Source organism: Globicephala melas, chromosome 3 (genome assembly GCF_963455315.2).
Source record: "Globicephala melas chromosome 3, mGloMel1.2, whole genome shotgun sequence".
NCBI classification, from domain to species: Eukaryota; Metazoa; Chordata; class Mammalia; order Artiodactyla; family Delphinidae; genus Globicephala; species Globicephala melas.
The window spans coordinates 76,076,399-76,103,534 of NC_083316.1; the positions used below are offsets into that span (position 1 = coordinate 76,076,399).

The 27,136-nt window shown below is 36.5% G+C and overlaps 1 protein-coding gene across 16 annotated transcripts in view; it reads right to left on the reverse strand.

Annotated features, from left to right (window-relative positions):
- MCTP1 (multiple C2 and transmembrane domain containing 1) overlaps positions 1-27,136 on the reverse strand; it is a 541,550-nt gene that overhangs the window by 240,034 nt on the left and 274,380 nt on the right. For 11 of the 16 annotated variants that reach the window (XR_009563429.2, XR_009563431.1, XR_009563434.1 and 8 more), the window contains exons 4-7: positions 19,199-19,278; positions 12,140-12,251; positions 6,873-6,920; positions 4,105-4,143 (exon numbers count right to left, since the gene is read on the reverse strand). Coding sequence is in view for 11 of the 16 variants with exons in the window: in XM_060296021.1 (XP_060152004.1) it covers positions 4,105-4,143; positions 6,873-6,920; positions 12,140-12,251; positions 19,199-19,278 (279 nt within the window). In the remaining 5 variants the exon portion in view is untranslated. The remainder of the gene's footprint in view (positions 1-4,104; positions 4,144-6,872; positions 6,921-12,139; positions 12,252-19,198; positions 19,279-27,136) is intronic. The other 5 variants (XM_060296015.2, XM_060296018.2, XM_060296016.2 and 2 more) reach the window with 3 other exon arrangements.

Here is a 27,136-nt window from a genome sequence, read left to right on the forward strand (position 1 = left end):
ATGTAAGCAACTAATTTTTTCAAATACATAGGCAGAATCATTTGAAATGAGACAGCAAAGAAAAGCCATTTTGGTCATTCACAGTTGAGAAAGTCAATGACCAATAAGATTTTCAGTTTTTGCAATTTTTTAAGGATCATCATCTACGTATTATCAGGATATGAGGTCTTTGTAGAAAGGACATGATAATTGTTAAATAATGACTTTTTTCCCCACTATGTCTGACTGTGTGAGACACTTAAAAATGTGTTAATCTGTTTCTCTACCGTTTCTTAAATTAAAGCACTTAGAGGTTTTCACTGATGCATTTTTAATGTGTCATCCAAGGTGTCAGGTTTAACTATGCCCTGCAGACTTACAGTGTTGAGAGTGTTCTCTAGTTTAAATTAACAATATCCTTGCCAAAAGTCTTATTATAAATTGTCTCATTCAACTAGTGAATAAAGTGTTTTATAGTTCATTAAAATTATGCTAAGTGATTAAAATAAAATCTTTATAAAAAAGATATATTACTAAAAAATAAGCCATCAAGTAACAGAAGATATGCTAATGAGATGTCATCACATAGTCATATTATATTATTCAAAGGATGAACTCTCTTTAAAACAATTTTCAACTGTTATTGTTGAGAACAGAAATTGCAATGTGTATGTCTTTATATTATCACAATGGTTACTTCTCATAGAATTAAAGTGATTTATTGAAAGCACATAAGTTTATTATCATACCCACTGATAAACTCATTCTTCTATGTTAAAACACACACAATGTAGTATAAAATCATTTCTGCTTGCCATCTATAGAGGCGATTATTTCATTATTTATTTTCCATTTTTTGTTGGACCCCCACAGAATTTATTCACAAAATTCATATACACCTTCTCTTCCAAGCTCATGAAACTTTCTTGTTGAATAATTTAGCCTTATAATAAATTATCAATGATAAGCTTCTTCTAAAGAATAAAATATTACAATAACTCAAAACATCATCATTTCTCTGCCAAAATGCATTTTGTCACCGAAGTATAATACTTTGACCAGGATAATTATCCAGTTGCCCAAGTTTATGGAGACATCGATCCCTTCCTTCTTAAAATAACATTTTTCTACAACAGCTGAGTGTGGGCAGAATTAGAAATGTGCACAATGGAAAGTGTGCTTGTGGAAAACCAGAATGAATGTTTTAAAGGATGCTACTATCCCCAAAAGAGGAAACACTACGGAATCCGTAATTATTTACTGGCTAACACACCATTTAAATATAGCATGTACTTTATACATTCTTCCTTTTCAGGGGTAAGTTTAGGTGTATTTTTTTCCTACTCATTATTAGGTGGTAACACATGTACTCCAAATAATATCTAAGTCTGTCCTGAACAGCAATTACTCCTCAAGTCGGCTCTTCACCTCTCTTGTTTTCATTAGTAAATACAACCCCACATTATGTGATTGCCACAGATTAGATTTCCATAGCAGAAAAAATCTGCTATCGGCAAGACAATGAAAATGAAAAGCAGATATTTAAGTAATGGAAAATTCCATGAGCTGATGAAATTGTATACAGGGGAGATGTGCATATTAAAAAGCTAACAATGTCAATAAAGCACTTCCCCGCTCCATGGTTATATCACTTCTGCAAAAAACAAGCAAAGAAAAACTCCATACTGGAGAGAATATCTAACAACACTATCTGACTCTATTGAAGTCTTTGCCACAAAGTGTATAATTCTCAGATCTCACCTTCACCGTGGGTGCTCAAATACAGGCAGCATACCGAAGCCCTGCTATAAAAAAGTAGACCTCATTCCCAGAAACCAAGATTCCAAAGAAGAAAATGACCTATTTATATGAAAACTTCACCTTTGACTTTGAGCATAGTTCTATCAAATGTAAAATACTTGTATTTAAGTGTCATGCAAATAAATTATATTCTCTTTCCAAAAATAAAAGAGGAAAAATCTCACACAAGAATCTTTAAGGGGAAGGCTGAAATCATTAGAAAAGGGATGCATTTCCACAACACAGTAACACACGCAACTACACGTACAGTCATTTATCCCTTAGTTTCTCAGGAAGCACAATTTACTTGAACATTGTCCTCTCTCCTTCAATCCCTGGAGGAAAGAATTGGGGGAGCAGTCTCATTGTATGTGAAGGATGGCGGACTAGGTGGTAATTGAAATTTCAAACTTTCCCTGGATTTTGAATTTAACACTCTGCTCTTGTAACACTGATATGGATGAATACGGCATATGTTTTAGGGGACATTGACAAACTGAATGAATTATCAGGTATTCAGTACGTTCTCAATAGGAAAAAAAATGATTTTTTTCTACACAGCATTCAATATCCCCATTAAACTTTATAAAACTGAAAATCCCTTAGGCTAAAAACCCAAAAGCCATATTACCATGTACACTAAAATTAATCTCCCAATGAGTGCAGTTAGACACAGGGAATTCTGTGTCATCAACGGCCAGCTAGAAAATTCACCAGCTTGAATGTACAATTGGATTATTAGTAATTAAAAACTCTAAGAAGTTTAGACATAAAAATAGTAAAGAGTAGATGTTTATTTATTTATTTATTTATTGTAGATCAAAGACATGGATTTATGTTGACTGAATTGATCCTTAAAATTAAATTTAAATATAAATTAAATGAACTATTTAAAGAAGAATCTTTATGTTTGTTCTTTTACCTCACAATAAAATGGATTATTCCCACTAATACTAAAAACTATATAATATCCTGTTCTAGCATTACATGTTAACTACAACTGGAAGAGAGATATTGCTACATATTAATGGATTACAATGTTTTTACATAGATATAGTATAAGATAGACACAGAATGAAGAAAACCAAATTACCTGAATTTTTAAACATATATACTTTCAAGATAACACTAATTCTGAAGTACAATTACAAAGAAAAAAGTGTAATACAAATATGAACAGTGCAAACATTTCTTTAAGATTGTTGAAATTTTATTTTGGCCTGTAGAAAACATAGTGAACAGTAAGCCAGAAATATTCAGCAATTTTCCTTAATAAATGTTTTTAATTTTATTAAAACAATAAAGGTGATTTTTAATGTGGACCTGACCTTTCTGTGATCCAAGTTATCTTTTGGTCATTAATTCTATAACAACTGGGAAGAAAGTTTTTACAGTAAGAAATACTTGTTAAAGCAATTAAGACATTATCATAACTAAAAAATCATTTTGATAAGTATTTTCTTAATTCACAATAATGAAAGTGACAAAATCAAAGAAAAATTTAAGTAATAGCATGATTCAATCAGAATGGAAGAAAAAAGATTGTCATGTTCCAGGGTCTAAGAAAATGAATCACTATTCAAAAGGAATACCAACTTTTAAAAATAGCAATTTGAGCAAAAAAGATTTTCACAAATAAAATCCCTTTGATTTATTCCAAGGAGTAGTCATACAAAAGTCAGTTTCATCTTGATATTTATTTGTGTCCAAGAGTGGTATCACCACTGAACAAATTAGAAGCTTAGTTTATATCTTATATATTTTACAAGTTATAAGAAGAGCCAGAGCTTGGTAAGTTATAGGATCCATAAACTCCTCTCACTCCAAAGAGCTATTTATTTCTTGAAGTGAGAAGAGAAAATGATGGAAAATTGTTCTCATGATACACTCCAAAGATGTAGCAATAAAGGGATTTTTGAGTTTAGAAAATCTTAGACTCAGTTTTCAGTGAACAAAAAACAGTAAATTACAGGGATCTTCCTTCTCTCTGGAGTTGTCCCTACCCTAATGCCATTATTTTATACCTGATCTGGAGCAAAGGCATTTTCTAGACCCTGTGGTACAGAGAACAGAAACCAGATGTTGCGAATGATGCTGAGAAGTGACCAGAGATTAGCAAGAGGATGATTTGGATGTGATTGATCAGTGTGATTTCTATTTACTTAAAAAGCATCACATGGTTTGCTTAAAGTTTATGGGGAAAAAAAACAATTGAAGAGTGATGAAATCCTGAGGTATAGTTTAACAAGGTATGAGAGAGATTGGGAAAGCAGCTGATAGTGCTTCTCAACAAGAAAAGCTGAAAGATCACATGCTAAGTGTTACCTTACTTGATCTTTTCCAACTCTTCCTCATTAGCATTGTCTGTAAATGAAATAAAGCATTTTCATTATCTTATCACTCAAGTACAGGACAGGGCAGCCAATTGTTTTCTGGAGGAAGCTTGACATTTAAACAGCAAACGGTTTCCAGCAACAATTATACAAGACAAAAATTGTTTTTCACGTACACGCAGCTAGAAGAAGCACCTTTAACATTCAAGCAGTCTTTCTGGTAAGAGTTCATTTCCTTTATTCTTTTGTACAAAGAGATGGGACAGTATATTTTGAATAGAATGGAAAATTTGAAATATCTTATTGATAGGAAAAAAACACACTAAGTCTCCCAATTAGCAATTGTTACTTTTGGTGGTGGAGGCTGATGATGTGCCATGACTTTACAGGGTGTATAATAACTTTTCTCTTCAAACTCATTCAAAGTCCGTTGCATTGGCAGCATCTTAGAATTGTCTCTGCTTCCAGTTAATCTTTAATTACATCAGGGTTGACAAATGCTTTCAACTGAGAAAAAGTGCTGCATATCATGATGGCTATTAGTGGATCTTCCTGCTAAATGTTTAGCCATGATATATCCTTTAAACTAGTTTTTTTGTGTCATAGTAAGAGATATTTATGACTTCAAGTTTTAATTAAGGTTGATGGAGATTTGTGATGAGTGCCCAAGATCACTGGTCTCTTGCATAAAGTAACTCATAAAAATCCAATGGCTTTTAATTTCCTCTCCAGTTTAAAAAAAATTCTCAATGAACACTGAGGTATTAACTTCCTGATAACCTCTTTACCCTCTCTTAGCTTTATCATTACTTTTAAGGCAGATGAGGGAATATCTGGAACAAAGAATACAGCTTATAGAAATGCTTGCCATATTTATATATCAAGGAAGTACACTCATGCCTTTAAGGACCCTATCTCCTTCAGCAAAATTCACTATAAAGCAAGACCATTTCAGAAACCACTCATAAATTACAAAAATACAAAAAAGGAAAGATTTTAATATAAGAGTAAGTCATTTAGTAGGCAACCTTTGGCCTAAACCAAGACAAAGGAATTATGTAGAGGTTCTAGAAGGGGAAAGGAGAAATTTCATAAAATTGTCAAGGTTAAGGATACATTCCTCTTTTCTGCAGATAGTGGTTTTATAGGTTACATTTTCTCTATATACACCCTGTGTTAGATATTGACCAAAATATGGAAGAGAAATAGACTTCCTAAGGTTACAACAGTTCCCAATTTTTTTCAAATGGAGTCAGGAACTGCAAAGTATTATTTTATATTTTTTCTAAGTACTAATGTCCAATTTATTCTGAAGCAAAACCCACCATCGGGTTAGGGAGATGGACGTTTAATAGATGTTCGTTGTTGATGTTAAATGAGTTAGTCGTCGTCATCACCACCACCACCACCACTTTCTCATCACTAAAAGGCAATTGGACACGAAATACTTTTGTGGTATGCCACATTCATAAAAACTGCCCCGTGAAGAGTCAGGCAATAAATTTTCAACTTTCTCAGAAAGCAGCGTTTCAGTGAACAAAGAATGATAATTCCTAGGGACAATGTTCTGAGTCAAATTAGGTGAGAACAATTAACATAAGTAAATCAAAAAGGAAAATCTCTTAACTCATGGCCATTTATCATCATCAACTAGTATCAAAGAATCTTACAAAGTTCCATTTGGTAAGAAATGCTACTATGAAAAAGGGGCTAAGAACATGAGGAAGAGTTGACTCTCAGGGCAACACTATTCAATATTACACAGATTCACTACTGCTGGTCAAAGCCACATCCCCCCACTCAAAACTACTGCACGCGATTAACCTTCCACATGTAAAGCAAACTATAGGGTTGGTATTTTCCTGTCTTTCAAAATCAGTCTTACAAACAAGATGCATGGTATTATTTTTCAGATTGGGACACTGATACAAACAAAAGGTCAGTGATTTCCCTACGTACCAGTATGAAAGATTTGGCAGTTACAGGGACCAATTCATTATTTTCCTGGTTCAGTTTCTAGGAAACTGGGTTTCTGGGGTTAAAGTAGATTCAGTAAAACTGGAATCAGTATAAAAGTTTTCTAAAAAGTGAATTTAACAGACATACTATTAACATTGTTACCTTTACTAACTGTGGGACACTTAGAGAAGAAAGATTGGGGAATGTTAAAAATAGGGGATGAAGCAAATTATAGAAAAATAAGATTTATTTTTTGCTATTTGATCTTAACTTCAGCTGAGAAACATATGAATTTGTTTTTGAAAGTGTCATTATCTAATATTATAGTACCTTCAAATTCTTTATTAGCAACTCAACTTTCTTTGAAGCCCAATAAATGGAATAAGTAGCATAAAAATATGGCCTATGAGCTGCAGAACTGATTATGTTTTTAAAAGATTCCACAATCTCAATCCATTTTTTGCTTTTCCCTTTTGTTGCAATGATTTTTTTTTAGGCAATTACATGACTACTATAGATACAAAAAAAAAATCACAGAATGGCTAAATACTATGGTAGATACATATTATAAAACATATATATTAACTGTTTATAGGTGGATATTTTTTCAAATGTTAGCCTATGGAATAATTCAGAAATTTTTCAAAAATAAACCATAGAGAAAAATATATTTTTTGAATTCACTAAAGATCAACTGAGGTTAATTCATATGTTTCTTAAAAGTTTTTACTTTTTATCTTTAGCCAAGCAATTTGTTAGGTCTAGGTTATCTAAGAGAGTGTGTAACACAAATTAACTCACTTTTATTTCATAAATCCTCCAATGAAGAAAGCTGTGGATTGAACTCTGCTAGAAAAAGAGCCAGAAAGAACTCAAACACACTATCAGACCAAAATACCATATATATAGGACACACATATATGCACTACACACTTTTGCAGGATCAAACAAACAGGGCATGCATTCAAAACAATGACAGTTGTGTCATGCAAGTCATCAACATGCCCCCCAAGAAGATTTTGGTTTCTCATACATACAACACTGAAAATTAAAAAATATATATATATATGTTCACATCTGGAATCTTTTAAAAAAGACTCAATCATGACTCAATGGAGAATATTTTAATATAAGCAACTATGAAATACTTTTGCTATGACTCATATTTACTTCTTAATTAGCTATAATTAGATGTTCCATGTTTGAGGGGCTTTAGTAGATACAGTAGGCTGGTAGGGTTTTCAACTTGTTCTTCATTTTTACTGAGTTCTAGAACTGGCAATCCACACAAGGAGAAATCATCCCAACCACATGATTCATAGAACACACTGTCAGTATTAACAGTGACTTAAACACTCACAAGAAAACTGATTGAGAACTCTTAGCACTTTGTGATGCTAAGCCCTCTGTATTTCCAGTTACTCATTTCTTCCCACTTTTGATAGCATTTCTTTACATTAATGTTCTACTTCCTACTTGATGGTTAGGATTTATTTGTCAATGGCTCTTGAAATTCATATCATCCATTCTCCATGTTAATCCTTAAAAAATATTTAGCAAAGTCTACAAAACACAGGCATAAGAATAAACATGTGCTTTTCTGAACTAAAGTCTTAAGTCCCAAAAGCTTAAAATAGGTTATTTCTGAGCTAATAATCAAAGAGAACAGAACTCATAATTTTGCTGTGTGAAGGTCAATGTAAAATCATCCTCTATTCCTTCTCTATACATCATTCCGAATAGTAAGTGGACTTGTGAAGCATTTAGTAACTGATTTCTGGTTGGCTGCATTATGAGTCTGAATTTCTCTAAACAAGATTTGTTCTTGGATAATTTGTGGAAGTTCAGCATGTCATTTTCACTGCAGCAATATGTTACATATTTCAGGCATATAAAAATTTAATTTGAAGATACATTGGATAATTGACTGTTTTTAACCAAGAAATTTCAAATGTATTCCAGGGAAATATACTTAGCCAATACTAGACATGTTATCAAAAGAAAAAAATACAGTGATGTGCTTCTAATTCATCGTCATCATTAGAAATCTTGAGAAGAGCAATATAGACTGATTTTAATCAGATTATCATTAATAGAATAATTTTAAGAATTCAATAGGAAAATTAAATCATTATCTCCAATATTGTTTGTGACAACCTCAGGGATTTGAATATGGAACTAAGAAGGAAACTTAAAATGCCTTTCCCTGGACCTTTGAAGCATCCCATCAAGCATTCTCTAAGAATCCTCTTAGAGATTCATCCACAGCCTACTGAATAACCACTAGGTACAGAAAGCTGGACTAGGTTTTGAGAGGAGTCATCATAAGAAAGGTAATCAGAAGCAATAATTTATATATATATAAATATTTATGAATTATTATTTTTAACCAGGAGTGATGGGCTATAGGACAGAAGTGAGGTGAGGTACAGTACAGGTATATTTTAGGTAGGAAAGGTCACATTGAAGAAAGCTTGGACTTGAGAGGAGGTCAGCTGTGTAGGAGTCTGTATGGCTGCATAAAGGTTAAAGGTTACAAGTGAGGGAACATATGTCACTCATTGGAGAGTCTTAAAGCCCTTCATCAGGAGTTTCCATTTCATTAGAGAAATAACCACACGTCACTGAACACTTAGAAGAATAAAGAGGGAGTTATAGAACTTAGTACAATGCTTATAGATGCTCAATAAGTGGTTTTTTTTTCAATAGATGCCTACAACTGGCATCTCTTAGTCAGAGTGTCAAAATCTCCTAACTAGTGTCGCTTGCCAATTTTAGAGATCTTAATTAATAAACAGCTCTAGAACTGCTATATAGACCGAAATAAACAAAGGGGAAAAAGCACAAATTTATGTCTTTGTTAGAAATTTTCATCATATAAAGTATATGCTTAGAAGCCCCAATCCCAATCTAGGAATCCAATTAGCCAGGATACTGGGGGTCCCAACAGAATTTCCTGTAGGGGACCTTTCATGCTTCCTCCCCTGTCCCTGCCCCAGCTGCTTGTCAACAACCAACCCCAGGCTCCTGGTTATTGATCACGTCCACAAGGAGGAGCCAGTATAGCCACACTGGTCACTCTTCTCACTGCTTCTCAGTTGTGGCTGAAGTCAAGAGAGCTCGCCAGCCAGAGGCGAACTGCTGTACCTTTTCTGAAGCACTGGCCCCTGATAAGCCACTTGCTTCTCTGGTGAAGAAGAGAGAAGCCAGGTGAGAGTCCAACATGGGAAGGAAGAAGACACCGGTTTTCAGTTGCTGCAGCAGAATCAATCCAGTGCTATTTGGGACTGTGAAGGGGGAGGCATGAAGTAAGGCAAGCAAATGAAAAATACTCAGCAGTAAAAGATTTTTTTCCAAAAAGCTAGGGTAGCCAAAGAAATCTGAACCAAGAAAATGGCATGAAGATTTCAGGAAGAACTCTTTGTGTTAAGGGTGAATGTGGCTGGAGAGATACGATAAGGAGAAAGAAAAAGGAAGAAAAGAAGATTAATAATACCAGATTTTTGATGTGTAACTGTTTCATGTAACCTGTTTTCGTTCCTATTTGTGTTTGATAAATCACTGATGACCACTATAATATTTTAAAATGATCTTTTCTAAATAGAAAGACAGTGTGCCTAAATAAGTTTGAACAGCAGTGGAGATTGAAGGGTTTTTGCGAGAATGGTTGAAGAAAAACGAATGTCAGGAACTACCTTGCCTGTGCTGACATATATTTGTGTGTAATTTAGAACAACTCAGCAGCCTCGTCGTAAAGTCTCTTGATACTAACTTAATCCCTCAAACCCTCAGTTTGGTGTTAGAGTATTTAATAAATATGATTTTAATGTAAAAAATCAGCAGACCCTCCATCATCAAATCACCCAAATGACTAAAACAGCTGCCATATCATTTGAATCCCCAGTAATACTGGCAGTTTGGATGGTTTGGAGACACGTCCTAAGACCTCAGGCACTTAGGTATTTTCATTTATGGTGTTGTCCTTCATTAAAATAACAAAGGATCCCCCCCCAAAAAATATTCTATCACCAAGTTTTGTTGATTTTACCTCCTATAGATAAACTTAATTTCTTTCCATCTCTACCTCTTGACAATTCTAATCCAAATCTCCATCATCTTCCACCAGGATTTTCAAAATAGCTCCTAGGTGGTCTCCAAGCATTCATTCTTACACTTTCATCTGTTTTCTACAATGCAGCTACACAACAAAAGGCGAATAAAATGATGCCACTTCCTATTTACAGACTTTTCAAAGGCTTCCCATTGCTCTTTGGGGAAAGACCACAAACCTTAACATGGCCAACAGTCCCTATGCAGTCTGGGAGTCTCCCTTTCACTGTCATCATGCACCAGGATCTTTCACACTCTGTTTGCTTCCACCTTCTCCAAGCTCCAGTACTTTTTCAATTCTTGGAGTGCAGCTTGGTTTCTCTAGCCACAGGGCCTTTGCATGTGCTATTTCCTCTGCTTGAAATATTTCCTCTCTTCCTGCGTTTTTGCCTTTATCAACTTCTATTCACACTTCAGACCTCATCTCCCATTTGACTTCCTTGGAGAATTCCTGTTCCCGACTAGAACAAATTCTCCTATATTTGCTCTACAGCAGCATACACCTCTCTTTTATGGCACTTAAAACAGTTGTCATTTTACATTTCCTTCCATGATTATTTGATTTCTGAGCTCTCCACTGGATTTCAGTTCTACTGTATCCAAAGGGTCTGGCACAGGATTTGGCTTATAGTAGGTTCCTCGTGAATACCAGGATTATTTGAATAAATGAACACTTATACTTTATTCCTGTGTATGGATTAGCCAGCTAGCATATACTCCTTGGCTTGCACTGGATGAAATAATATATTCTGAATTGGTGACTTTTAAAATGATGGGCTTTTATTTCTAAATGTTCTCTGTGAAAAAATGTCCTCATACACCCTTCCATCTGCGCATATGGGCCTATGCCTGTGCACATACATTCTTTTACAGTGCTACGTTCTCCAAGTAGGTATTATTTGATAGTACTTGTTCGAAAAGAAAATCTTCTTCCTCACTGAATGAAATATAGATACTTAAATCATTCTTTGCAAATATTACATATGTGCTCGTTGTTTAATTTTTTTAAAGGATAGAGGAAAATACCTTGAAAAGGGTGAATTTTTCAATGAGTTTAAAACACTTCCAAATTTGAAATTGTAATTCACTATTTTTATTTATAATCTAGGGAAAAATGCCAGTAATACCTTTCCAGCAGAAAACATATACCAACTTTAATCATGCATTATTTTAAACCAGCAATACACACATTGCTGAAATAGAGTATTTAAACTTGCCTAAAAAATTATGTCTACTCCTAAAATGTGTTGCAATCAGAACTAGTGAGAATAGCTACCAGTATGTGAAAGTACCCTGAGTCTAATAAATAAATTCTGGTAAATTGTGGCAGAAAGTGCACTGGCAAGCATACCGATGCAGGTCAAACCTGATATTTTTTAACGTCACTTCAACAGTGCTGGAGTAATTAGCTCCTCTGTATCCCTTGTCAGTTTCTCATAGCAGCATGGTGTGCAAGGAAGTACACCCAGCCAGGGCTGGAAAATGGGTAACACCGATAAGGAAGCCCATCAAGAAGATGAAAAGTACTCATTAATCATTCATCAAACAAATACCAGAAAGCAGGAACTCTATTGTAATTTCACCTCATTTTCTTTGTTATGGTACATCTGACAATATAATCAAAATAGTAAGGTCTGGACACCTCAATGTGGAAAAATATAATCTCTGAATAAATACCACCATTTGCTACAAATAACAGTCTGAAATTGGAAAATAAAATAATGATAAAAGATGCAAACGTATCCCTTATTTATAAGAGGTTCTGATCTGGAGAATAAAATAGGAAATTTGAATTCAAAAAATACAATACAACTAGACTACTGATACCCAGATACTCACAGAAACAAAGAACAGGCCAGATCTTCTTATGCTGTTTCTCTTTAATATTACCTCTGGGTTCAGAGAAGGCTCACGACATTCAAACAAGTGAGCTACAACTAGGCTGAGGGGGAACTTACCACATCCCTGTGTTCTCCTTCCTTAGGGGTAAGGACGACTGAGAGCAAAATGATTCCAAGATCATGGTCAGGATAGCGGGGATCTTTCAGTGTGACGGTCACATCCGTGGGCCTATGATATAAAATATTAAGATTTTGAGCATGAAGGAAACCATCGGCAAAAGGCAAACTACTGAATGAGAAAAGATAGTTGCAAATGATATATCCAATAAGGGTTTAATACCCAAAATATATAAAGAACTCATACAACTCAATATCAAAAAAACAAGCAATTTGATTTAAAAATGGATAAATATGTTTCCAAGAAAGACATGCAGATGGCCAACAGACACATAAAAAGATGCTCAAAATCACTAATTATCAGGGAAATGCAAATCAAAACCACAATATTGTCACCTCACACCTGTCAGAATGGTGATTATCAAAAAAGCAACAAACAATAAGTGTTCGTGAGGTTGTGGAGAAAAAGGAACACCTGTATACTGTTAGTGGGAATTTAAATTGGTGCAGCCACTATGGAAAATGATACGGAGGTGCCTCAAAAAATTAAAAATAGAACTATCATATGATCCAGCAATTCTACTCCTGGGTATCTATCCAAAGGAAACAAAAACAGCAATTGAAAGAGATACATGCACCCCTATGTTTACTGCAGCATTATTTACAAGAGCCAAGATATGGAAACAACCAAAGTATCCATTGATAGATGAAAGGATAAAAAAGATGTGGTATTTATGTGTATATATATCTATATATGTATATATATACATACATACACACACACACACACAAAGGAATATTACTCAGCCATAAAAAGAGAGTGAAATCTTGCCATTTGCAACAATACAGATGGACCTGGAGGGTATCATGCTAAGTGCAATAAGCCAGACCAAGACAGATAGCATATGATTTCACTTATATGTCAAATCTAAAAAACAAAACAAATGAAAAAACTAAACAAAGCAGAAACAGACTCATGGATACACAGAACAAACTGTTGCCAGAAGGGAGGGGAGTGGGGGAATGGACTAAATAGGTGAAGGGAATTAAGAGGCATAAACTTCCAGTCATAAAATAAATACACAGGGATATAACATACAGCATAGAGAATATAGTCAACAATGTTGTAATAACTTTGTATGGTGACAGATGGTTACTAGACTTATTGAGATTATTTTGTAATGTCTATAATTGTCAGAGCCACAATGTTGTATACCTGAGACCAATACTGTATGTCAACTATGCTTCAATAAAAAATAAATATATAAAATAAAAAAAGATTTTGAACTGTCATTAAATGAATAAGCCAAAATATATACTATATATATATATATATATATTTAACATCTTTATTGGGGTATAATTGCTTTACAATGGTGTGTTAGTTTCTGCTTTATAACAAAGTGAATCAGTTATACATATACATATGTTACCATATCTCTTCCCTCTTGCGTCTCCCTCCCTCCCACCCTCCCTATATATATATATATATATATATTTTAACATCTTTATTGGAGTATAATTGCTTTACAATGGTGTGTTAATTTCTGCTTTATAACAAAGTGAATCAGCTATACATATACATACATCCCCATATCCCCTCCCTCTTGCATCTCCCTCCCACCCTTCCTATCCCACCCCTCTAGGTGGTCACAAAGCACCAAAACTGAGTTATCTGTAGTGAGGTGAATGGACCTAGAGTCTGTCATACAGAGTGAAGTAAGTCAGAAAGAGAAAAATAAATACCATATGCTAACACATATATATGGAATCTAAAAAAAAAAGTGGTTATGAAGAACCTAGGGGCAGGACAGGAATAAACATACAGATGTAGAGAATGGACTTGAGGACACAGGGAGGGGGAAGGGTAAGCTGGGACGAAGTGAGAGAGTGCATGGACTTATATATACTATATATTTTTAAGAAGAAAAGAAATTTTGTCTTCCTTTAATTTCCTGGTACAATTTTTGTTGTTATTAAAATAACATCAATATATTAAGTTGTCCAATAAATCATGGGCCAATTGGGTATACTTGGATTCACTGCCTAAGTTTCAGCTCTTCATGGGGTTCTAGAAAGGCTGTGGGGTTGCTGGAAAGGCTAAGAAGTACAGCAGTATTAAGAAAGCTGTAAGGCCCTTCTCTGTGATCTCTAAATACACAGAGAGCAATAGCAGCTATTTTCTATAAATTTGAGTCCAACAACTCAATGACGGTCTTTTACTGACCACTACCTTCCTTTTAGTTCTTTAAGATTCTTTTTTCTTAATCAGAAGTATGATTTAGAGTAAATAAACAAGTGGGAGAAGAGGAAAATATAAAATATAAATTGCCTGATGTACATTATAAATATACTTTAAAAACAACGTATAGTTATTTGAAGAACTTCTATTTAAAATAATGCTTCTATTTTTGGCTATTTAAACCTATGCCTAAATTTTTAGATTCAGAAATGCAAGGAAACCAGCACTTAGAAGAGGTGATCAATACTTAGAAGGCTTCAGAATTAGATAAGTATCTCTGAGGAAGAGATTATGAATTGCGCAATATTACCCACAGTAACTTTTAGAAAATAATGTAGAATACACATTCAGTTGATAATGTGTAGGTAATATCTTGTTTACATATTTCAATTAATATTGAACAAATAGGGGTTCATGCCCTCCATAAGCCTAAGGGACTGTGGAACATTCAGCACCACACTTGAATCCTGAAATGTTGGCAAATTAGGAATGTTCCCTTGCTTGTTCAATCATTTATTCATTTAATTCACAAAACATGAATTGAACATATGTGATACTAGGTTCTGGGTAAAAACCAGCAGTCAAGACCAAAGATAAGACACTTGTCTTCATGGAGCTTAACATTTAGTAAATGATACTGTTGGATTCTAGTACTGGGGAGAGGGCTTGATGGGGCAAGTGGTCCAAATAAAAACTTTCAATCCTGGCTGCACCTCAGAATCAACTGGGAAGCTTTTAAAAAGTGCATAATCCTGCACTCTGTCCATAATGATTCTGGTTCTGTAGATTGTGGGTGGTGTCTGGAAATCTATACATTTATAAAGGTCCCCAAATAATTTGGGGGAACCACAGGTACCTTTCAATGCTAAGATTTTACAATACTAGGACACTCTTTCAAATGATGCTTAATTTACCAATTCAAGAAATGGTGTTATGAAAAATATGAACAGTTTTTTGATGTCAGGGGTTTTAATTGAAACATAAGTAACCTACCAAATTGATAATATACATAAGTTACAATAGTTGTGAATGCAAATTGCTCCAATATTAATTTAGTTATAACTAATCATTGTGTTTGATGATAACAACTTGTTCCTTTTATTTTAACAGATGCATATTAGGCATTATAGTATATATGTATATATATGTACATACACACATATGCATATATATACACACATACACACATATGTATTTATATGGGGTTACAATTTGATTTGGTTCATTTTCCTGTAAAAATGATTACATATAAAAATTAATAGCCAAAACTTCATTACATTTTATAATGGTTACATGATAAAGATTTAAGAACATTTGTAATTCTTTATGATGCTTATTTATTATTTTTTTTCAAAAGCAATACCTTAATGCATTATATAGTAGCATAAGTATTTATACGGCTACTATTATTATCCATCTGTCTACATCCAGAGGGTACTGATTTCTTTTTTTTTTTTTCCGGCCCCACTGCATGGCTTATGGGATCTTAGTTCCCCAACCAGGGATTGAACCTAGAACCCAGGCCCTTGGCAGTGAAAGTGGGGAGTCCTAACCACTGGACTGCCAGGGAATTCCCATGTTGATTTCTATACATAGAATGTAATGGCATACACAAATATGTGATTTTCTTTTTTTTTTTTTTTTTCGGTACGCGGGCCCCTCACTGTTGTGGCCTCTCCCGTTGCGGAGCACAGGCTCCGGATGCGCAGGCTCAGCGGCCATGGCTCACGGGCCCAGCTGCTCCGCGGCATGTGGGATTTTCCCAGACCGGGGCACGAACCCGTGTCCCCTGCATCGGCAGGCGGACTCTCAACCACTGCGCCACCAGGGAAGCCCAATATGTGATTTTTAAAATTGGTAATTTGATGTTTATGTGGTTTTGAGGGGAGGGTATAGTTAGCTAAATACATAAAATAAGTAATGTGGTAAAATAAACACCAAATGCTTATACATAATCTTTTGGTTTTTTACCCATCTGATATGTTTTTTTCCATTTAAAATTATTTTTCACCAGTAATCTATCTTTAATAGAGAAAAAGAAAAAGTTATGCTCTGTGATTAAACCTAGTAATTTGCATACCCTTATGCAGAATCTACAGAGAAAATAACCGTGGCCTTTACGAAGAACAGCACAGCCCAGTCTAGCTGGAGCTCAGTTTCATGATAACGGACCACATACGACACCACCTAGGACTTCCTTCAGCCATGGTGAGGCGGGGAGCAAGCAATCACCCCGAGGTCAGGCCTGCTAGGCTCTGGGTTGGAATGAAGAACACATAGGAAGTATAGAAAAGGCCATGCTTTTGTCCAGTCTGAGGCACAGATGACCATTGGAAGACCACCAATAAGCTGCCACTGTGCTCAGACTACAACATATAAGGAGTTCTACTATTTATATTTCATCTACATTTAAAATATAAAGTTGTGATCTGACCCATTACTCTGCTTTCCACTATTCCTGCCACATGATATAACATGATCATCTAAACCAGCGGTCCCCAGCGTTTTTGACACCAGGGACCAGTTTCATGGAAGACAATTTTTCCACAGACCGGGGATTGGGGGGTGGGGGATGGTTTCAGGATGATTCAAGTGCATTACATTTATTGTGCACTTTATTTCTATTATTACTACATTGTAATATATAATGAAACAATTATACAACTCACCATAATGCAGAATCGGTGGGAGCCCTGAGCTTGTTTTCACTTGCCACTCACTGATAGGTTTTGGTTTTTTTTTACATCTTTTTTGGATTATAATTGCTTTACAATGTTCTGTTAGTTTCTGCTGTACAACAAAGTGAATCAGCTATATGTATACCTATATCCTCTCCCTCATGAGCCTCCCTCTCTCCCTCCCCATCCCACCCCTTTAGGTCGTCACAAAGCACCAAGCTGAGGGGCTTCCCTGGTGGCGTACTTGTTAAGAATCTGCCTGCCAATGCAGGGGACACAGGTTTGAGCCCTAGTCTGGGAAGATCCCACATGCCGCGGAGCAACTAAGCCCATGTGCCACAACTACTGAGCCTGTGCTCTAGAGTCCGTGAGCCACAACTACTGAGCCCATGTGCCACAACTACTGAAGCCTGTGTACCTAGAGCCTGTGCTCCACAACAAGAGAAGCCACTGCAATGAGAAGCCTGTGCACTACCACAAAGAGTAGCCTCCACTCGCCAGAACTAGAGAAAGCCCGCCCACAGCAATGAAGACCCAATACAGCCAAAAATAAACAAATAAATAAATAAATTTATTTTTTTAAAAAAAGCACCAAGCTGATCTCCCTGTGCTATACAGCAGCTTCATAAGTCTGCAAGCAATGGATTTATCATGGTCTCTGTGCAGTTAAACCTCTCTGCTAATGATAATCTGCATTTGCAGCTACTCCCCAGAGCTAGCATCACCGCCACAGCTCAACCTCAGATCATGAGGCATTAGATTCTTATAAGGAGCATGCAACTGTGCAACCTAGATTCCTCGCAAGTGCAGTTCACAGTAGGGTTCGCGCTCCTATGAGAATCTAACGCTGCTGATCTGACAGGAGGCGGAGCTCAGGCGGTAATGCGAGTGACGGGAGCGATTGTAAATACAGATGAAACTTTGCTCGCTCGCCTGCCGCTCCCCTCCTGCTCTGCAGCCCGGTTCCTAAGAGGGGTTGGGGCCCCTGATCTAAACCATCTCTTTAAAACCACCAAAGATGATTTGGCAGCCTCCTTTGCAATCCATTCCAGCACTACTGGACCTTTTTTTGTTTTGTTTTTTCGGTACGTGGGCCTCTCACTGTTGTGGCCTCTCCCTTTGCGGAGCACAAGCTCCGGACGCGCAGGCCCAGCGGCCATGGCTCACGGGCCCAGCCGCTCCGCGGCATGTGGGATCTTCCCAGACCGGGGAACGAACCCGTGTCCCCTGCATCGGCAAGCAGACTCTCAACCACTGCGCCACCAGGAAGCCCCACTGCTGAACCTTTTAAAACCTATTTTTTCTTCTGTAGTATTAATCAATTCTTAGCTCCTATGTTGAAATACATTAAAAAAAATAAAAGCCCATAATTTGGTGCAAGGAATGGTTAATATTTATAACATTAGTTATAACTAATCATTACTTTACAACTAGTCAAGCAATGATAAGTTAATGTAACTGAGTAAATACAACCAATCTGCCTCCACTTTCGGGCTACTCCTCGGTAACCTAGGACTACTGATGATGGCAAAATTAGATTCTACTTCGGCTTAAGTGATAAGAGTGCTGCTATTTTCGATGCATAGTGTACTCATCTTATTTCCTATGTGATGGCCTCATTCTTAAATTAATAATTATGATTAACATGTATCATCTTCTTTATGCCCCACTATAATCATACCATCAATGTGAGAGCAAGGAACGTGTCTTAATCTAGATTCCTGGTGCTCAGCACAGTCTGGGGGACAAAGAAAGTGTCTTAAGAATTTTTCTGCTGGGGACTTCCCTGGCAGTCCAGGTCCGGTGGTTAGGACTCCGTGCTTCCACTGCAGGGGGTACGGGTTCTATCCCTGGTTGGGGAACTAAAATCCCTCATTCTGCATGGCGTGGCCAAAAAAAAAAAAAAAAAGAGTTTTTCTGCTGAATAGTTGTTGTCAAATGAGATAGTGAGGGAAGATGCTAAGTATTATTTCCACCAGGTAAGTGAGAAAGACATACTTGAGAAAGTCTGGCTAGCACAAAGACTCACAACCATAAATGACAGAACAGTGACTAGAACCCAGATCTACTGACATTTTCTGTTACACAGGCCCAGTTTCATAAAAAGGTGTAGTGATATTACAACAGTTCAAACGTTACCTGTTTAACTCCAATTGTGTGAGATCCAGAAAGGCTGAGCCCATAAAGTCATCCTGTAGTCCAAAGTCATAGTCAAATACCTATGAAGCCAAAGACACAGACATTATTATAAACAATTCCAATATAAGCTTTAAGTGAAAAACGTCTTCATTATAAAATACTGGTTGTCTATGTCACCAAAATCAATAAAATTTCCTAAGATTTATTTTTAAAATTTTATTTGTTTTTGTGTTTTGAAATACTAAGGTCTCACAAAACATTCAAAGGAAATTACACTTAATTTTATAATTAAAATTACTGATTTGTATAAAGTAGAACATCAAAGGTGATAACAAAATCAAATAAATTATAGTGAATCCTCAAAAATGTGGGAACCACAGGCTTATAATATTTTCCTCTCATTATAGATGGTCTATTAGCATTACTGAAAGGCAGAGTGAGTTGGTATGAAATTCAACAAATATGTCTTCCATACTGGGCTGTAGGTGATGAAGATATGACTCCAATTTCTTGTATTTTTCAGGTCATCAAAGATATATTCTCTGATATTATAGGACAATGCCATTTTAAACATACAAATAAGTAAACATTAAGATATTATGATTAAAGTACTTCATAAAGTTATTTTAAGGTTAAATTTTTATAATCACAAGCAATGATTAGGGCATAATATTAATGTGACGTTATAACAACAACAAAACAGAAAGAAAAAGAAAAGAATGCATTTCTTTCTTCTGTCAAAACTATTTATCTTCTTTGCGCCCTTCATGGTTTGTATTCATACTATGATGAACAGGACAGGCAATGTGCTTGACCTGCTGGACGCTACACTGAACAGCTGGGAGAGTCCATAAAAACCCAAATAGATATATACAGTTCAGTGAGGAGCACCATGGAGACAGAAGTGTAAGGCAATGTGTTGGGAGCTGATATTTTATTTTATTTTATTTATTTTTTGCGCAGGCTCAGCGGCCATGGCTCACGGGCCCAGCCGCTCCGCGGCATGTGGGATCTTCCCGGACCGGGGCACGAACCTGTGTCTCCTGCATCGGCAGGCGGACTCTCAACCACTGCGCCACCAGGGAAGCCCAATTTTTTAAAATTAATTAAAAAAATTTTTTTTATTCAGGTATAGTTGATGTACAATATTATATAAGTTTTAGGTGTACAACACAGTGATTCACAATTTTTAAAGGTTATACTCCATTTATAGTTATTATAAAAATTGGCTATATTCCCTGTGCTGTATAATATATCCTGTAGCTGATTTATTTTATACGTAGTAGTTTGTACCTCTTAATCCCCTACCTATCTTGCCCCTCCCCCCTTCCCTTTCTCCATTGGTAGTCACTAGTTTGTTCTCTATATCTATGAGTCTGTTTCTTTCTTGTTATATTTATTAGTTTGTTGTATTTTTTAGATTCCACATATAAGTGACATCATACAGAATTTGTCCTTCTCTGTCTGACTTATTTCACTTAGCGTAATACCCTCTAAGTCCATCTGGTTGTTGCAAGTGGCAAAACTTCATTCTTTTTTATGGCTGAGTAATATTCCATCACACACACATACACACACACATACACACACACGAACACCATATCTTCTTTATCCAACCATCTCCTGATGGACACTTAGGTTGTTTCCATACCTTGGCAATTATAAATAATGCTGCCACGAACATTGGGGTACATGTGTCTTTTCTAATTAGTGTTTCCATTTTCTTTGGATATATATCCAGGAGTGGACATACATCCATTTTAATGGTACAGTTCAATGAGTTTTGACAAATGTCTATGGCTATGCAACCACTGACACAGTCAAGGTGGAAGACAATTCCATAATTCCCAAAGTTCCCTCATGATCCTTTTCGACATTCTTCTTCCTCACCTGCTCTGCCCTTGGCAAACACCGATCTGCTTTCTGTTTCATAGATTTGCTTTGTTTTTCTATAATTTCATATAAGAAACTACTGGTTACCAAGGGGGGAAAGGGGGGGTGGAATGAATGGGAGATTGGGATTGACATATATGTACCACAATGTATAAAATAGATAACTAGTGAGACCCTACTGTATAGCACAGGGAACTCTACTCAATGCTCTGTGGTGACCTAAATGGGAAAGAAATCTAAAAAAAAAGTGGATATACGTATACATGTAACTGATTCACTTTGCTGCACGGCAGAAACTAACACAACATTGTAAAGCAACTCTACTCCAATAAAAACTAATTTAAAAAAGTAAAAAACCCATGATGCTGAGTGATATAAGCATTCAATGAGAATATACATTTCAAGCTGATATTTTAAATTGGGAGTCCAGGAAGGCCTCTCAGAGGAAGTGTGATTTTGTAGAGACTACAATGATGAGAACGATTAAGCCATTAGAGTGACACTGGAATGGGAAGAGCGCACCAGGTGGAGGAAACAGCAAGTGATTAGCATGTTCAAGGATCAGCCAGCAGCCAGTGTGGCTGAAGCAGACTGAGAAAGATGGAGAGAGGAAGGAAGTTGGAGGGAGAGCTCAGAGCTAGATCAGATGGGGTCATTTCCAAAGAACTCTAAGTGAATGGGAGTTGGCTAATTTCCATCCATTTAAACATTTTCTTGCTCATTTATTTCCTTGGTCAACACTGATTAAATGCTTATTATGTGCCAGACACTGTGCTAGGTATTGAGTAAACTGTGGTGAGGAAATCTCACATTGTCAATGCTTATAGTTTAGTGAGGGAGGCAGATGTTAAACAAGGAAGTGCACAGGTGATAGAATTATAAACTTAGATGACTGTTGTAAAGAAAAGAACAGGGTACAAAAAGAAAAAAATTACATTGGGGATCAGGGAAAGCTTTTAAGATTGATAAAAGGGTTAATAGATGGAGTTTAGAGTTGTGTTTCTGACCTTTTCAAATAGAAAATCATTGTATTGCTCACTGGAGTAAATGAGCATAAACAGGTAAGTCTGCTCTTGAAAGGATGACCCAGACCACTGGACTCTCCAGGAGGTGAGAATGCACTGGGCTGAGAGAACCCGTAGCTCAGCATCCCTCTGCCCAATCCTTGACACAACAGTTAAAAAGCTCCAAGCTGGAGCTTCCCTGGTGGCGCAGTGGTTGGGGGTCTGCCTGCCAATGCAGGGGACACAGGTTCGTGCCCTGGTCCGGGAAGATCCCACATGCCACAGAGCAGCTGGGCCTGTGAGCCATGGTCGCTGAGCCTGCGCGTCCGGAGCCTGTGCTCCGCAACGGGAGAGGCCACAACAGTGAGAGGCCCGCGTAACGCAAAAAAAAAAAAAAAAAAGCTGAGGGAGTAGCATGTACAGAAGCCTTGTATCAGTTACTGTTTTCTTTTCTCTAGTACAGGTGTACTGCAATTTAAACAAACTTAATATGTAAAAAGTTGATATTAAAAAAAAAAATAAATCCCTTGCTTTACAAAGGGATTCTTAAATTAGAAGAGTCACAAGGGATTTATTTAAGTTATAAGCTCCTCTAATGCCTTTTAAATTATTCAATTTATAGTCATTTGATTTACTTACAACCTTGCAGGAGTACATTTGTTGTAGAAAGCACAGCACTCCCGCAGTAAATATTCTCCTTGATCAATTACACTTCTGAACTTTAGTCATCTGCTCAGTGGCATATCTTATACAACTGACACCTTGGTATTTGCAAGTGGCTGCAGTAGTGTATTTTACAACATAAAATTTACACCAAAATTAGAGAAATTTCTCTTGTGCAATCTCTTCTGATTGTATCAGCCTTAAGGATTAAAATCTTGGGGTGACTACAGTGACATACAATCCATGAGAACACCTGGGATTCACCTACACATATGAAGTGGAAGGCTGTGAATCCAGTGAACTGATCGGCATAGACAGCCCAAATGGGCGAGTCAACATTCAAACTCTGTTTATTCTCATGGGGAGACTCTTTTCTACCGTCCTAATGCTAGATGTTTACAATAGTTCTCAATTCCTATTATTCAGCAAAGGCATAAACACAGGGAAGAATGGAAACACCAGAATCCATTCCTTAATGAAATCGTTTGCTATGCAGTTTGGTTCCAAGCTCTATAAACTATTTGTCAGAGGGAGCATTACTCTAGGTGAAGTGTCAGAAAATATAGAACATAGAAGAGTGATGAAATAGGAGAGGCACTCCCACTGCAATAAGAAGCAGAGTTAATGACGATTAATGTTTACTCAACATTTACCATATATAAGGCACTGTGTTAAACATATCATACAGATTTTTAAATTTCATTCTTATACAACTCAGTGAACAAAGTATTGTTTCCATTTGTCCGATAAGGAATCCAAAGCTTAAAATATTTATGTTACTTGCCCCTAAATGCCCGGGCTAAGAAGAGGTCAGATTCAAATTTTGTAATGGATTTCAGACACAGAGCATATTTAAAGTGATGTACAGTCAGGGTTGAGGGTCGTTGGTATATAAAATTCTTTTTAGGACCCTTAGAACCTACTGAGAAATAATTTTGGACAAGACAGTTATATGGTCCTTAGCTTGACCCATGCTTTAAGTACATTTTCAATTTTAAATCTTAAGCTTGGATAGATGTGAGTTATTTAAGGAACTATCAAGTTTGTTAAAATGACAATCTTAGAATCAGTACTATGGCTCCAAACAGAATAGTTTTTCTAGTTATCAAAATCTTTCTATTATTTAGAAGAGCACTTTCAATTTAGCTCTTGTAGCTCATGATTAGGCCAAACAAGCAACAATTTACATTTCTCCTTTTAGATTACTCCTACCTCTTTCCACTGTAATTCTGGGTGCTCATCATGTACCTGGAATAATAGTGTCAGTGAAATTACAATGGAGAATCTGAATTTAATTCAACTGCAATGGATGCTGAATTTACTCTATTATTTAAGATGTGTGCTGGAGCATCTCTGTGGACACAGAGCAGGCTCCAGCAGCTCTTATCTCAATTAGAAGCACTGCATTTAACTCCCAGATTCTACTGCTACCCTACGATAAATATGTTTCAAGTCCATCCCTGCAGCCTTGTTTTTATACCTGCCCTTACTGTGAAGTCATTCATAACTGAAGGAATATTCTCTTTTTATCAAAATTAAAATTGGAAAGTGTATTTATTTATTTGGTGTAGTATTTAAAAATGACACTACCAAGATTTTTTTAAATTTGTTTTTACTAGAAATGTTACAAGTACTGTAACTTCAGTGTGATTTTATAACCTTAGCTTAGAACTGAATTTTGTTTCCCTTGGTAATCTTTACACTGATAGAAATCAGATTACAGTGTGCATGTGGACTTCTTTTTCATTGAACCATAGAGAGGAGGGTTGAAGACAAATTTTCTAATCATCTAGTTCATGGATGCATTTTCATATTACCTGTCACTACAGAATCAGTTAGTCCCTAAGAAATCTTTCAGGCAAGATTAATTTCCAATCACAGAGGATATGGGCATCATATAAAAGTCAATCACACAGAGCTATGTAGAGACGATGAAAATAATGCAATCTTCATGAAATTCTAGTAACTTAAAATATCATTTCCACCAATGTATATTATTTAGGTCTTTGTGTGTCCCACATTAGGCAAAAAGTAGATAACGCAAAACATGGGAAAAGTAAAGGTGAAAGTCAGAATTTTTTTTTCAAAAGAAGCCCTATGCATGGTCCAGAAAATGAAAATCAAATGAAAACGATCAAAGCATATTAAAAAGTATAAAGCATTCATAAAAATAAAGCCTTGTTATTTTATGTTTGTACTAGTATTTGAGAGGCCAGTGTGATTTCTGTTTAACTTATTTTTTATTATGTAGAAATGTAAAAGAAAGTGTCAAATCTTTTACAATTCACTATGTATCTTCTTCTGTAAGGTGGAAGTTAAGTTGTGGCTACAGGAAACTCAAAGTGGTAAAAAACAAAAACCACCTTTGGGTTTTCTCTCCTAACTTCTTTGTTCCCAGTGTGTCATTAACCAGGCCTTTGGTCTATAGGCAGTGTTACAGTCTCCGTTTTCAGTATGTAAGTGTATCTATTCTTGCTCTCTTAAACCAAAACAAAAATTTTTGCCACCATTTTTTTCTGTGTACTTCAGATTTTTGTTTGCTTTTGAGCCTATTATGATATTCCTTTTGAAATACACATTTGACATCTGGATTTCTGCACAGATGAATGTCATTCCTGAACACAAAAGAATAGCAGAGGGACCCAGCCATTACCTAATGTAACACTGGAACATTCATTTGTAACCGCTTTAAAGACTGGAGATCCACATGCTTCCGTCATAGAGTAATATCCCATTACAGAAACAGATCCACAGCAAACGCAATTAGAAATTAATCCTTTTCTTCCACAATTTTTCTCTTAAGGGACATTATATGAGATCCCAATGGTCCAGTGCTATCCTTATTAACCCTGCTTTCCTTTCGTATCCATTTCCTTCATGGTTGCAGCTGCTCTAACTTATTTCTTCTAAACCTCCCTAGGAATAAGCTTCCTTAATCCTACTTGTCTTTTAAAAAATTCCTTTTTTCCCCTTATCTCAGTTCTTTATTATGAAGGTATTTCCTTTTTTCTCATGTAGACATTTCTTTCTCTCTACTCTCACATTAATAACTCTTGGGTCATGATTTTTTTTTTTTTTTTTTTTTTTTTTGCGGTACGCGGGCCTCTCACTGTTATGGCCTCTTCCATTGCGGAGCACAGGCTCCAGACGCGCAGGCTCAGCGGCCATGGCTCATGGGCCCAGCCGCTCCGCGGCATGTGGGATCTTCCCGGACCGGGGCATGAACCCGTGTCCCCTGCATCGGCAGGCGACTCTCAACCACTGCGCCACCAGGGAAGCCCGGGTCATGATTTTTGAACACTAAAAGATAGCTCACTAATTCTATTTAACTGATTTCCTTTAGCCATTGTCCATTTGAGACAATTTCTTAAGCAAATACAGGTCTATGCTCCCCATAATGACTTCTAGAAACTTATCAACGACATACTTGTAGTTCTCTTTTTCATCGATTTGATAAATGGCCCTGCTATGATTTTAGTAACATCTTGATTACTTTTTCCTTTCTGTGGAAAACAGAAACAACTGGAAGCAATGCAAATGAAGATTTGAGGGGAAGGGGGATGCCCAGAGATTGCTGAAAGAGTGATCAAGTGACCTTTGGGGCTCATGTGCCAGTTGTGACAATTTAGAGAGAAGGATGGGGCATGTGATGTGGTACAAGCAGAAAAAGGTTTGGTCACTGCATGGATAGTCAGAACATAAGAGTCAAAAAGAATATAAGTACCTAGAGATATGAATTAAAGGGAAGTCAGGTTTGAAAGTAAAATAAGGAATTAAGGTTAACTCCATAAATTCTTCTTCTTTTTCTAACTACATCAAATGAAAGGAAATACTTTTTTTCCCCCCATCTTTGGTAATGTAATAGAGACAGGAGTTTTCCTTCCTCTATTATGTTTACCCTCCTCACCTTCCAAGTAAAGCATTTTGTTTGCAACCAGGAATGGTAGATCCCTGATATAATTCTTTCTAAAATATTTATTTATTTATTTATGGCTGCGTTGGGTCTTCGTTGCTGTGCGCGGGCTTTTCTCTAGTTGCAGCGAGCGGGGGCTACTCTTCATTGTGGTGCGCGGGCTTCTCATTGTGGTGGCTTCTCTTGTTGCGGAGCACAGGCTCTAGGCGCATGGACTTCTGTAGTTGTGGCATACAGGCTCAGTAGTTGTGGCTTGCGGGCTCTAGAGCACAGGCTCAGTAGCTGTGGCACACAGGCTTAGTTGCTCCGCGGCATGTGGGATCTTCCTGGACCAGGGCTCAAACCCATGTCCCCTTCATTGGCAGGTGGATTCTTAACCGCTCTGCCACCAGGAAAGTCTCCCCTGCTATAATTTTTAAACAGAAAAGGTGTGTTCTGTGTAAGCTCTTCCTGCTAGATTATATG